At 34.4% G+C, this 14,837-nt stretch overlaps 1 protein-coding gene across 4 annotated transcripts in view; it reads left to right on the forward strand.

The window, feature by feature from the left end:
- The window catches only part of LOC129616642 (pseudouridine-5'-phosphate glycosidase-like), a 329,630-nt gene that overhangs the window by 270,347 nt on the left and 44,446 nt on the right, over positions 1-14,837 (forward strand). For all 4 annotated transcript variants that reach the window (XM_055532273.1, XM_055532270.1, XM_055532271.1 and 1 more), the window contains one exon: positions 14,403-14,626. In XM_055532273.1, the coding sequence (XP_055388248.1) occupies positions 14,403-14,626 (224 nt within the window). The remainder of the gene's footprint in view (positions 1-14,402; positions 14,627-14,837) is intronic.

Below are 14,837 nucleotides of genomic sequence, written 5' to 3' on the forward strand. Positions count from 1 at the left end.
TACCTTGAACCCCAAATAATGTGCTTGGCGTTAAAATCAGCCCCCAATATAAATTTGTCGCCTAGGTCGCCCAGAACGTCTTGAAACATTTCTGTTGCTATTTTAAATTTGGGGTTGACAATATAATGCAGCCACTCTAAATTTTTGCTTAGTCGAAGTGATCTGAACCGCCGTCCTTTGCATTCCACCGGATTGCATCTGATGCAGATCACAACGCACTATATTTTCTTTTATTATTAGCGCCCTTATTATTAGTTAGAGTTGTAAATTCTACAACCTGAAACTGAATCCTGCTTCTTAAAGTCATATATGATTCAGTTACGAGGCACACGTCTATTCTGTGTATGTAGAAAAACTTCAAGCATGTCCTTTTTATTTGCAATACCATTATAATTCCATGTTACTATTTTAAAATTATCTCGTGCCATCTTTTACCAGGTTTTTTGTATTCGATTTTTTTCCCTCGCTCTCCAAAATGCTCAATCTATGAGAGATTTTGCCCATCATGTCCAGCATGTTTTGTATCATATTTTGCATTTTTCATAAAACATTCACGTCACTAGCCTTTGCTGTATTGCTCGTGTTACTGTCATCGCTTTTCGTTTAAAGAACGTCCTTGTATGTTACATCTTTTAACACTATTCTCGAAGTGAATTGCCTCGGTAGCTGGTCAGAATTATTCTTCAAACTGTTGTTGTCAGGAATAACAACGTTTTTGCAGTTCCTTAGCTGCAAGGCAAGCTGGGTAGGCCTCCAAACAATTGGAGCACTTTCCTGCAGTACTCTTTGGCTTACTGCAATCTGCGGTTAAGTGCCTACCTGCACGTTTAACAGAATTTTGTTTTCTCTGGCAAAATTTTTGTGCGTGGCCATACTTTTGACACCTTTTACACACTTATCCTTTCGAAGTGCCTCTATCCTAACTTTCATACTGTTTATGTAATCGATTTCATATATTTTTTTCATCTCCTCGTCATTTGAGAATGTTACAACATAAACGGCGGTAGAGGCGCCATAATGTTTTTCCCATTTTCTTTTATTTTTTTAATTTTATTGGTTACATCTAAGATCTTGTAAGAGCTTAAGTCTTCTTTGATATGTTCCGGTTTACAACTGGGTGAAAATTTCTTACCATGACTTTTATTGGTCTAGCCTGTTTGTTTTCATAGGTATGGTATTCTAGTCCAGATCCATTCATGACTCTGGTAAGATTCCTGTAATCCTTTTCGGAATTTACAATGAGCTTAAATTGATTGTTATTCATCATTTTAACCTTATAATTGATGTCCTTATTTTTTAATCTTGACTCTTTTTGATTATAGTCAACCACATTACTTATGACTACTAGAGGCGGCCTATAGTTTTTCGTGACATCGCCTCGATTTTTAGAATTAGGATAATCCGTTGATCGTTACCTGGACCACTTCCGGAGACGATTCCGCTTTTCTTTTTTTATTGGACGTCTTTTGCTTTAGGATCCAATCTGTTTCTCTGGCGAGCTCTTCTTCATCTAGTGAGTAGACGTCTAAGGTTGATCTCAAATGCTTTGCTTATGGTGTAACGTCTTTTCCTTTTTAACTACTATCATTAGACTAATTGATTATAATTTTCATATCTTCCTCTTTCTTTAGCTTCTCATTCTCAGTCACACAGAGCTGCTCTGATATGACACGGACGGATTTGATAAGTGAAATGGAATATTGTTTAGTGGTTGCCTCTCTTCCGCCGGAAACTTTAGGATGGATTTAAGATATTTTAAGTGTCCTTTCTGAAGACGAACAATACGAAGTTTTAAGAGAGGCCCTCATTGATAGTTATCAATGAGCAATTCCGAAATTAGGCATACCGAATCATAAAGAATATAGATGATAGCAACCGCAAAAAGTTCTCACTAGTTTGGCGAATAGGATTCACGAGGCTTCCCAGAATTCGAACATCAGAGGCATATCATACTCCACAAGCACGAATAGTTCGTAATTGGTATCATTCATAAGAGTTTTAGGAATATATCGAATCCAGTAATAAAGAACTAGCACTAAAAAATGCATCAGATTAGACAACCCTATTATTGTCGCGCTTTATAACAGCGTTTGTCCTACATTTCGCATTTTCGTTAGGAATGGAAATAACAACATTTTATCTAAAAAGCATGTCAGTTTTGTCAGTAAGCTCTACTGTCATCGATACTAACTGAACTAAGCTACTCAAACTTGGCATTGGCTTACGCAGGAGTTTTACACATTTGTTCATTGTGGCAGAGCAAGTGCGACACTGATATTTTGGTTAAATTTGGTCTTTTGGTCGACAACAAAAATAAGCGGCTCGTGGATCCAAAGACAAATTTATCTATCCGGGTTATCGATTGTATGGAAATTACAATAACTCCGTTAAATTACGTAATCATCGAAGAATTGGATAATGTTCTTAAAAATTTATTGTTCACTAACCCACATTTCAAACTATTTTAGTCGTGTCAGGTATTCCGTGGGGCTTTATATTATCACTAAGGGTTCCTTTCTATTCAGTTCACCCCGTAATTTGGATGCGACTCTCCATAACTTGCCAGATTTAAAATTAACTTATATTGGTTACACTAAGATAATGTAGGCACTCGCCCCTGCGTATGGTGCGGAAGACAACGGTATCGATTGGCGACCCTGTGGCGATTACCGTCATTTAAATTCAATAACAGTCCTTAATTGATCCCGACATTCAGATTTCCTCAAAAAATCTTTGCGGGAAACAAATATTTTTCTAAAATTGACCTAAATAAAGCTTATCATCTAACCCCTGTCGCTCCAGAAGATGCGCATAAAACTGTTCTTTCGGTTCGCTCGAGGTCGCCCGTGTTCCTTTCGGACTTAAAAAAGCGGCGCAAACGTTCCAGCGTTTCATGAACTAAACTGTGCAACGTCTCGGCTTAGTGTTTGTATTCATCGACGATATTTTGGCCGCGAGTAATAAGGTAGAGGTGCATAAAGAACAATTGCCTGTCCGTTTAGCAAGGTTGTCGGAGTGTGACATTCCAATCAACGCTTCAAAATGTATTTTCGGTGTTTCCTCTTTAAATTTTCAACTCAGGATACTTCCCCGTCGCGAGATCATATTGAGGCTATTATTAACACTTCTACACCATTTATGCCAATCTAGCAGAGTTGCTAAAGAAACCCAAAACCGTTAGAAATTTTTTCTGCTTTGAGAATTTAAACGAAGATTCGAAAGGGTTCTCGAGCGAGAACTTTCTTGGGGACATGGCTTTAATGGCTCACCCTCTATCAAACGCAACGTTTAGCTGCTGATGCTTGTTGCATAGCTACGAAACTGCGGTAGGAATGGTAGGAAGTGTAATTTTTCTCGAGAAAATTATCAAACGTGGAAAAAAAAGACATTCGATCTCGAACTTTTGGCAATCTATTTGGCCATCAAACATTCCCATACTTTGTTGAGGGTCGTGAATTTTCGGTTTACAAGGACCATTACACCCCAGCGCTTAGTCGCTGTCAAACGAGACATCTGATTTTCACTTGTCAGTTCACGGTCTCAGTTAAACACGTTCAACCGTATTGCTTCGCAATTTATACCAACTAAATTTATACCAACCATCAACCTTTAACACACGCATTAAGTAACAAAAGCAATAACAGCAAAATGAAACGATGGAAGGCAAAAACAATAACAGAAAGCAAATGATGGAATATAACTACGAGCTTCACTATAAGCCTAGAAAACTAAAGTAGTGTCAAAATCACCCCAAATGGATCATTCAGTGACTTTCACGATACACAGTGATGTAATACTGACAATGTGCCTTGATACCAATTTTTAGATTTTATATTTTAATATGCAAGTGCACAATTTTGATCTAGCACAATAAAACACACACTTTATTTTTAGTTCATAATTTATAATTAATTTATTCTTATTAATTCCAGAATTTATTGTTTTAAGTTTTAACAATTAGTGTGTAAGCTTAACTTTAAATTGTAATTATAATTTTTGAGTTACAATTATTAGTTAAGGTTTAGTTATATGTTATTTTTATTATATATATATATTTAATATGTTTTCAAGTTAAATTAAAATTTTGATAAATTGAACATGGCGCAACCACAATAAGCTCTTCGCGCGACATAAACCACGGAAACCCCTATTAACGTTTTTAAAAATCAACTCTTATTTCTTGTCGGCGAGAGAGATATCTATCAATTTAAAGTTATATTTCCTGCTTATCATAGATACATCTTTAATCAACAATCGTACACACAACAACAATTAATTAATCTACTTATGAAGTATTTAAATCCTTCTGTTATAAATGGTCTCTTACAAAAAATACAAGAAATATACCCCTCGATTTCAAAAACTATAGGATCTGATGCACACAAACTAAAGTTGTGATCCTTATAGATGAAAATCTATAGAGGGAACAAATTCTCCAAGTTCCCAACAGAGCCTATAGAACCATTTTATTTATGCTGAAAGATAAATTGAAAACAGTGTCATAAACGGAGAGATCGAACGCTTTCATTCGACTATCGCAGAAATAATGAGATACGTATAACAAAAAAAAGGGCCACATAAGTTTTACGGAATTACTTGACAATTCTGTGTACGAGTATAATTGCTCGGTACACTTTGTAACAGGAAACAACCTTTAGAATTATTCGGGAGGAATGTCTTCTCTGATCCTGAAAAATTTGTAGAAGCTCGTAGAGAAAACATTGAGAAATTTAAACTACCACAGAGCGGAGACATAAACTATCATAACAAAAAAAGACAAAACATTAAAAATTACATTGTTGACGATGCTGTATTCGTAAAAGTCAATAAAACGTTAAGAACTAAGTCATTAGCGAGGTACAGGAAAAAAATTTTCGCAGTAAACCACAACACAACAATAAAAACAGTATCAGTACATAAAAATAATATAAAAAAATAATTATCTTCTTTCTTTTTAGGCTCTCTTTCGCGGCATGTTATGTTGAAATAAAAATATTGGACTATACTAACTAACAACTAATATCTATTAAAACTGAATCAGCCATATTTCAGAAAGAAATTTTTAAATTAATTCATAATTCGTATTTTATTCTTTCACAGTTTTCATATTCTAATTGGTATATTAGAATATGGAAACCTACTTAACGAATTAGAATCAAGTATTAAAACAAAACATTATTCAAATACAAAACTATACCTCTTCAAATACCATAGTATAACACAAATCAAAAATATCTTATTGAAATTCAAACCTATAAGGCATAAGAGCTCTCTAGACTTTCTAGGAATCGCATGGGAATGGTTGGCAGGAAGCCCAGATCACTAACCTTAACATAAAAACCAGTAAGCTTCATGACTTAAAAAAAATAGCAACGACCAACTGATCGTAAACGAACTACAAACTAATAGAATTAACAATCAAACCGAACTAAGAAACTCTATCATCAAATTATTACAATCGAAAGACTTTAAACAAGAAAGTGAAATTTTATTTCTAAAACTTCAATTGGAAATTATAAAAGAAGAATTTAATAATATAGAATAAGCTACACATTGGGCAAAAGTCAATATAATAAATCTATTCATGTTATCAAATTTCGAAATAAATTCAATAAAAGACACTTTGTCTAAAAATGAAGTAATTTACTTAAATTTGAAAGAAATGTGAAAGTTTGCAAAAATCCAAATTGCAACAAATAATACCATGATTATTTATGTTGTAAATTTACCAATTGTAACAAATTTTCAATAAAATATGTAAAAAATTAAATGTAATCAATAAATTAGATTATAACAATATTTTAAATTGTAATAACAAAATGTTAGGAATAAAAATTTATTGTATTTCATTACAATAAATATTGTAATGAAATGGTTTGTATTGTAGCATTTTTTCGTTCAACAAGTGAAAATTCTGCTTTTAAATACAGTCTTTGTATACCTATCACACTTTTAAAATTATTTTCATTCATATACGAAACTATTTCTAGGATTGCATGTATTTAGGATGATGCATATATGCAGTCTTTGAAATATAGCAAAAATTAATATAAAGTGGGGCTAACATAATTCTCGATTTTAAGGTTTAATTGTGTGAGTTAAGAAAAATAATTATATTTTTAATGTCATGGAATTTACCGTTATCTTTTTGCGTTTATAGAAATTTGAAAAAGCTTCCGGTTTTGGAAATATAAGGTGTCAAAATTTTGTTCTAACGAAATGAACTAATTGTTAATGTCTAAAAGCCCCTAAAATTTCAAGCTTCTACATGCTTTTGTTCTACGGAAATAAGTTTCTATAGATCTATATACGTATTAAATTTCTAAAGATCTATTACGTATTAAATTTCAGCTTTCTATCTTCAAGGGTGTACAAGTTTTGTAAACAAAAAAAACGTCCGCGGATGGACGGACGGGCGGACGAACGGACAGAGTGAAACTAATAAGCACTTTTTTTCAAAAAATTTTTGGAAAAGTGCTAAAAATTAAGTTTAGTAGACATCAGTATCATAACATGTATACCAAACTTAATTCTAGAAAGATGTTCTTTTTTTCTTAAAAAAACATTCATCACTAAAAATGTTGAAAGAACTTCACATTAATAACACTTACTATATTGAACAACTCAAAGAAGAAAACTCACATCATTTCTTTATCAACTTCTGTATCTCACGCTCAATAATTCTAATAGTTATAATTAGTTTTATTATTATTTCTTGTTGGAGTAACTCGCAACAAATTAAAATAAAAGTTGACAAAACTAAAGGCATGGAATTAAGCCCTATGATAACTACTTCACATACCAGTTCAGAAACCAAAGTATCATCACTAATCCGTTTAAATCAAATTCCATTATTTTAAAACAATTTGCAAAATCCAAACTCTAAAAATGTTTAAGCAACGATATTTTTTCATAAATAAAAACCTGTGACAATTGATCTTGAAATTGAATTATTGGTAGAACCAGGCGCGGTTCTGATGTATTCGTCGCCCTAAGCGGTTCCTAAGTGGCCCCGGTAGCCGAGTGGTAAAGCACTCAGGTGTAGAAATGTTACGATCGGGGGAGCGTGGGTTCAAATCCCACGGGAATCGCAATTAATTCCGCACAATAATTATTCCACAGCGATTCCAATATAGCCTAAAAATATCTAATATTACTATAAAAAAATTAATACAAAATATTACCTCATAACCTTAAATCCAATATGTATAGCTGCATCTAATATAAAAATAATTAAAAAAAATCTGATGTGGTCAGCACATAACCGACCGCATTGTGTATTGTCTAGTTAAATGAAAGTGTTGCAGAATATTATAAAAATGTCTTTTAAATACTTCTTTCCAATTTTTAGGACATTAGTAAGCTTATAGTTAACATACTTAGAAAAATGTAAATTTGGCTCTTAGTAGAGTTTCGCTTTGTGCTACCCGAATTCCCTGAAATGCTCGCCAGTTAGTTTCGGTAACAACCAGAACTCAAATATCAAATTTCAAGAAATTCCATCAATTTGTTCTGTGGATATGGTGAAAAATGTAAAATCGGCCCGCAAATCAGTTCTCGAGCCCTGATCTTTCCAAAAAAGTTATGTGTTCATTGTTTTAATACGGGGAATTCATATATTAAATTTCAATGAAATCGGTTGATTATTTCTCTTTATATACACAAAAATGTATATTTGGCCCGTAGTAAACGCCCAGTTGCTGATGCCTGATTTCTTCCAAAAGTTAGGAATTTTTGCGTATGATTGAGAAAAGCTTATATATAAAATTTCAAGTAAATCGGTTGAATACTTTCTTCAAAATGGTGAAAAATGTAAAATCGGCCCGCAAATCCGTTTTCGAGTCCTGATCTTTCCAAAAAATTTATATGTTCATTGTTTTAATACGAGGAGTTCACATATTAAATTTCAATGAAATGGATTGATTATTTCTCTTTATATACACAAAAATGTATATTTGGCCCGTAGTAAACGTCTAGTTGCCGATGCCTGATTTCTTCCAAAACATACGAATTTTTGCGGACGGTCGAGCTGAGCTTATATATAAAATTTCAAGTGAATCGGTTGAATATTTTCTTCAAAATGTTCAAAAATGTAAAACAGGCCCGCTAAAAAGTGTAGTTCCCGAGGCCTGATATATACCAAAAGTTGATCGATCCGTGCCATGGTGGAAACAAACTTACATATAAAATTTCATCAAAATCGGTTCAGCCGAACTTGAAATACACGCGTGCACACACAGACCGACAGACCGACAGACCGACAGACAAATAGTTTATTTACACTTCCCTACTATGGAGAAGTACGTTCCCACCGAAAACTCGATATGCAAAATTTGTTGCCATCACATAACCTACCTATTGTTTACACAATACGGTCGGTAAATATAACCTTATGTTAATATATCTTAATAATGACTAATAACAAAATAGAAAAAGTCACCTGTCACTAACACCTGACATTTGTCATCATCTGACAACCTTACGACTTATACATCTAACGCAACTAACACCTACATGCCGCAGATACAAGAAACATCACAGACGACGTCTCTCTACTGGACGAAAGATGGCGCACTTCGGCGCATATCATGTAGATAGCTACGGTAAGCTAATCACCTTGCCTAGTGAATAAAAATAACGATTCTTGAAACTGAGACAGAGCCTCGGATAACGGATGAAAACATGGTAATGACTATTGGCACACGAAAAAGGATACGAATTGGACAATGGAACGTAAGAACTCTAAGGGAACCCGCAAGATTGGCACAAGTAGAGAAAGAAATCACGAAATATAATGTCAAAATATTGGGCATAAGTGAAATGCGGTGGCCAGGCGAAGGAGAAATTGTAACATCACTTGGGAATATGGTTATACATTCCGGAGGCAACACTGCTGAGGGAGGAGTAGGATTTATAGTCAACAAGGACTTGCGCAGGTGCGTTATAAAGTGGGAGGCCATTTCTGACAGAATAATAACACTTAGAATACGCACAAGAATAAGAAACATCACACTTGTACAGTGTTATGCACCCACAGAGGCCGCAAGCGAAGAAAACACGAACGCATTCTACTCCCAGCTGTCAACGACATTGTGTAAGATGCCTCGAAACGAAATATGCATTGTAATGGGCGATTTCAACGCTAAAATAGGAAATAGTAAAACGATTGCAACAGGATCACATGGGCTGGGTGTTCGTAATGAGAATGGAGACAGATTAATAGACATATGTGAAGAACATGACATGATAATTGGTGGAACCATCTTCCCGCACAAAACGATACACAAATACACATGGGTGTCACCAGACGGCAGAACCAGGAACCAAATAGACCACATCTGTATGAGCCGAAGATGGAGGCACTCGCTTCTTGACTGCAGAACGTGGAGGGGAGCTGATATATATAGTGACCACGTACTGATCACAGCAGACATACAGATGAAGCCCGCAGTCATAAGGGCGCAAAACACGTCTTCAAGAAAGAAAAAGATAGATACCCACAAGCTGAACAACATAGATATAAAGCAAGAATTTATATCAAAAATAACAGAGCAAACCAATAATATAAATGCACAAAACATACAAGGCATATACAGACAAGTGGGTGAGGTCGTATTAGGAACAGTACGCCCTGAAAGGAAGACTTGGATATCGGACGAGACGTGGCAGACAATAGAAGAACGGCGCAAGCTCCACATCCAACTACAACAAAATAACGACCCAGAATGAAAAAGATTGTACAATTCGGTAGCGAGGGAGGTCAAGAAGCTGGCAAAGAGAGATAAAGGTTCCATAATAAGATAGCGATGGAGGCACAGATGGCGGCTGACATGAATAATATGAGACGCACACGTAAATGCATCAATGCCCTCACGAATAAGAACTTCAAGAAGCACCACCCAATAAAGGATAAGAAAGGTAACCTGATCACAAATGCACAAGAACAACTTGTAAGATGGAGGGAGCATTTGAACGAAGCAAATGAATCGGCCCAAAATACTCCAGAAAGGGAACCAGAGGACTACAGCAACATCGGCCACTTTGACACCAAGCCTCCATCCCAGAAAGAACTCAAAGATGCAATTATGAGACTTAAAGACAACAAGTCTGCAGGTGCGGATGGAATACCGGCTGAATTGCTTAGGGCTGATCCTGGTCTGACAGCTGCGATACTCGGGTCCATAATAGAGCGGATCTGGCAGGAAGAAAATATATACGACAAATGGAAAGAAGGAGTACTTATAAAATTACCAAAGAAAGGCAATCTGCAGGAGTGCTCGAATTGGAGGGGCATCACCCTGCTAAACACGGTATTCAAGGTGCTGGCACTAATTGTCATGGGCAGAATCGAGCCGAAAATAGATAAAGTACTCAGAGAAGAGCAGGCCGGGTTCCGGAAAAATAGGGGTTGCATAGACCACTCTAATCGACTCCGAATTATAATTGAGCAATCCAATGAATGGAATAGTCCTCTCTTCTGCACCTTCATTGATTTCGAAAGGGCATTCGATAATATAAGACATGAAGCCATCTGGAATGCATTACACCACAAGGGCGTCCCCAGAAAAATTGTGAACATCATTCAGGCCATGTACGAGAATACGAGCTCCAGAGTGTTACACGGCGGGCAGCTAAGCACACCCATCCAAATAACATCGGGTGTCAGGCAGGGGTGTCCTCTATCGCCGTTTCTCTTCATCGTAGTACTTGACGACATAATGAAAAAAGTAAATATGGCGCCGAGGGGTATCAGATGGGGATTGACCGGAAGGCTGGAGGATCTTGAATGTGCAGACGATATCTGCCTCATGGCCCACACACATGCAGATATGCAGACCAAGATAAGCATATTGGAGAAAGAAGCTGCGGGAGTCGGCCTTGGGATCAATGCCAACAAAACTAAATGCCTAAGAATACATACAACAAACAATGAGCCCCTTCTTCTAGGCGACAGGCATATTGAGAACGTGTCACAATTTAACTATCTGGGCAGCATCATAGCGGGTGATGGAGGAACGGAGCTGGACATAAGAGTACAGACTATCAAAGGCTAGGATGGCCTTTGGCCGGCTATGGCACGTGTGGAAATCGTCCCACCTGACAAGAAGCACCAAAATCAGAATATTCGATGCCTGTGTGAAATCGGTGCTTCTGTACGGCTTTGAGACACGGATGGTGGCTGCAGCGTACATCAACAAGGTCCAAGCATATGTCAACAGGTGCCTGAGAATAATATGCGGCATATTCTGGCCTAGAACAATAACGAATGATGAGCTGTGGGCGATTTCGAACCAGAAACCTATAAGTGTGGTCATAAAAGAAAGAAAATGGAGATGGCTGGGAAACACGTTGCGAAAATCTAGTAACGCGATAGCCAGGCAGGCATTAGACTGGAACCCTCAAGGTAAAAGGAGGGTTGGCAGACCACGAAATACATGGCGTAGAACCACGCTTAGGGAGGCCGAGTCCAATGGCAAGTGCTGGTCGGAAGTAAAGCGTCTAGCCCAAAATAGAGTGCGATTTAGAGGATTTGTTGAAGCCCTATGTTCCCTCCGGGAATGAACAAAGGAAGAAAAAAAAAAAAAGGGGTTCCTAAAAAGTGCGCCCCCTTTCCACCGTTTAACCTATTTTATTACTGTGAACAAAATTTAATAGGCATTGCACATTGTGCATCATAAATCACTTTCTTGTAACCTTATTATGTTGAATTATAGAATTAAAGACTGGAACTAAACTTTCAATTTTTTGTTTTATAGATTCAAAAACAAGGTAATTTATTTATCTGTATGTTTTTTTATGAAGTTATGATCAGATTTATATCAATCATTTAATCTTGATTTTTTGATTTTATTAACCAAAAAATTTACTTTTTGACATAAGTGAAACTTATTGTAAAAGGTTTTATGAAAATTATATCAAATGAACTTTTTCAAAACTTATTTGTATATGAAAAAAATAAAAATTTATTTACTTATATACTTAAATGATTGCACATAGTGAAATTTTATTCGTAATTTTAAATTTGGCTTTTTATTTCACAAAACGCCTGAGAAATTAAGCAGCGTATAAAAAAAGTTTCGACTTGCATTCAAAAATTTAAAGAAAATCAAAGTTTCGTTTTAAAATTTGTGACTTGAAAACTAAGCTTTTTATGTACATTGGTACAAGCTTTTATACTGTTCATTAAATTTTTTTGATTTTATTAAAATAAATGCATTTTTAATTTTGGAGTTAAATGTGTGAAACAAATTATTGCGCCATTTCATTTTACTTTTATTGTTTGGATGATTTACACAAGATCAATTCAACATAAAATTCTTAACATTCGCTTGATTATCAAACAACATTTTTCCAATTCAATATAAGTATGTAGTAGATATTACCAATTAATATTTAATTCTGTGATTGATAACAGTTTTTTCAAAAACGAAAGCAAAACATAGTATTAGAAATTCATAACGATCATGTAATTTTGAAATTCATTCAAAATTTTTTGTTGTTAAAAGAAAATATTGGTATACGCAATCTCAATATCAAGCTATGCATTCAATTATTTAAGAATTGCTCTCTTTCTCTTTCTATTCTTATTCTTAATTTTTGTTTTTTACCGACCGTATTGTGTAAACAATAAGTAGGTTATGTGATGGCAACAAATTTTGCATATCGAGTTTACTGTGGGAACGTACTTCTCCATAGTAGGGAAGTGTAAATAAACTATTTTTAGCAACCTGTCGGTCTGTCGGTCTGTCGGTCTGTGTGTGCACGCGTGTATCTCAAGTTCGGCTGAACCGATTTTGATGAAATTTTATATGTAAGTTTGTTTCCATCATGGCACGGATTGATCAACTTTTGGTATGTATCAGGCCTCGGGAACTGCACTTTTTAGCGGGCCTGTTTTACATTTTTGAACATTTTGAAGAAAATATTCAACCGATTTACTTGAAATTTTATATATAAGCTCAGCTCGACCGTCCGCAAAAATTCGTATGTTTTAGAAGAAATCAGGCATCGGCAACTAGACGTTTACTACGGGCCAAACATACACTTTTGTGTATATAAAGAGAAATAATCAACCGATTTCATTGAAATTTAATACATGAATTCCTCATGTTAAAGCAATGAACATATAACTTTTTTGGAAAGATCAGAGCTCGAAAACTGATTTTCGGGCCGATTTTACATTTTTCACCATATCCACAGAACAAATTGATGGAATTTCTTGAAATTTGATATTTGAGTTCTGGTTGTTACCGGAACTAACTGGCGAGCATTTCAGGGAATTCGGGTAGCACAAAGCGAAATTTTATTAAGAGCCAAATTTACATTTTTCTAGGTATGTTAACTATAAGCTTACTAATGTCCTAAAAATTGAAAAGAAGTATTTAACATTTTTATAATATTCTGTAGCACTTTCATTTAACTAGACAATACACAATGCGGTCGGTTATGTGCTGACCACATCAAACTTTTTTTTTTGTTCTTGTTGTTTACTAATGCAATAGTGTACAGAAAAAGTAATACATTATAATAATGTGTTTGTTTGTTTGGTGAGTGGGCGACAACTAAGCATAAATAAAATTTTGCATATATGAAACAATTTAAATATAATGTGTACGAACGAGTGTAGCCATGTGTGCATGTATATTTTTGAATATTTTTATTTTTTGCGTAACTTGCTTCTATGTATATTATATGAGACCATTTCACTTATGTATATGTAGGATTGAATGTGTACAGCTGTATGAAATAATATTTTCTGTGCATAGGTATAATGTACGAATTTATTAGTATATAAAAGCAAAACTAGTATATAAAAGCAAAAATTAAAAATTGCAATTCTGATGATTCATACATTGCAAAAAATATTTTGTGTACATTCGTACAATAAATAAAAATAAAAGAGTAGTGTAGAGTAAGAAAATAAATCAATAATTTTCATTCTACGAACATTTCATTGTATGGTGCGAAAAGAAAATATATGAAGATCAATACTTAGTGTTTTGCGTAACTGACCGTTTTTTTCATGCACATTTTTTATATTATTAGGAATAAAATATTATGTTTGTATGTAGGTACATTTTATCAAGTTGATTTCGCTGAAAATAGAATTAAATATGTATTAAAAAATAATTTTTTTAAATTTATGTTTTTTTAAAGTTTTTAATGGCGCCCCTGCTTTTTGCAGCATACTGCAAATGCATACTTTGCATATATGAACCGTCCGCCCCTGGGTAGAACCACGACATTTTTGTTCCGCATATTGATACTGATATGTGGATAATTACTTATATCTTATCAAATTTATTGTATTATTTAATTTATTTATTTAGTAATAATTTTTTATTTATCAATAAATATGAATTGAAGACATATTTATATAATTATATTTATTTTAATTTAAGATATATCGCTAATTCAAAACAATGCTAGAGTAGCTTCGCAAATAGCTGTCAAGCTTCACAAACTTTTGCCTTCAGCGAATGGAAAAAGCAGCATTTTTGTAAAAGAAACACCGTTTGAATGTTCGACGCATCGTATCAGCTCAAAAAGTTATTTGAAAAATCAAATTCGAGAGAGTGGAGGCGTTGATCGCATTGAGGATATAGATGATAATTCTAAGATACCAGTTAGTAACCTTTAATTTTTTTTAAATTACTGTTTCTGTGTATTTATAAAAGTCTGAAGATTATATAAAAAACCGATTATATAAAAAGTTAAGATACATATTTAAAAAATAACAAATAAATTTTAAATAAGTGTTGCGAAATTCAATAAAAGTAAACTTATAAATTAAATTAAAAATCAAATAAGTTCGTGCAATTAATTTATATTAATTC

Source organism: Condylostylus longicornis, unplaced genomic scaffold (assembly GCF_029603195.1).
Source record: "Condylostylus longicornis isolate FDR11 unplaced genomic scaffold, ASM2960319v2 ptg000257l, whole genome shotgun sequence".
Classification (NCBI taxonomy): Eukaryota; Metazoa; Arthropoda; class Insecta; order Diptera; family Dolichopodidae; genus Condylostylus; species Condylostylus longicornis.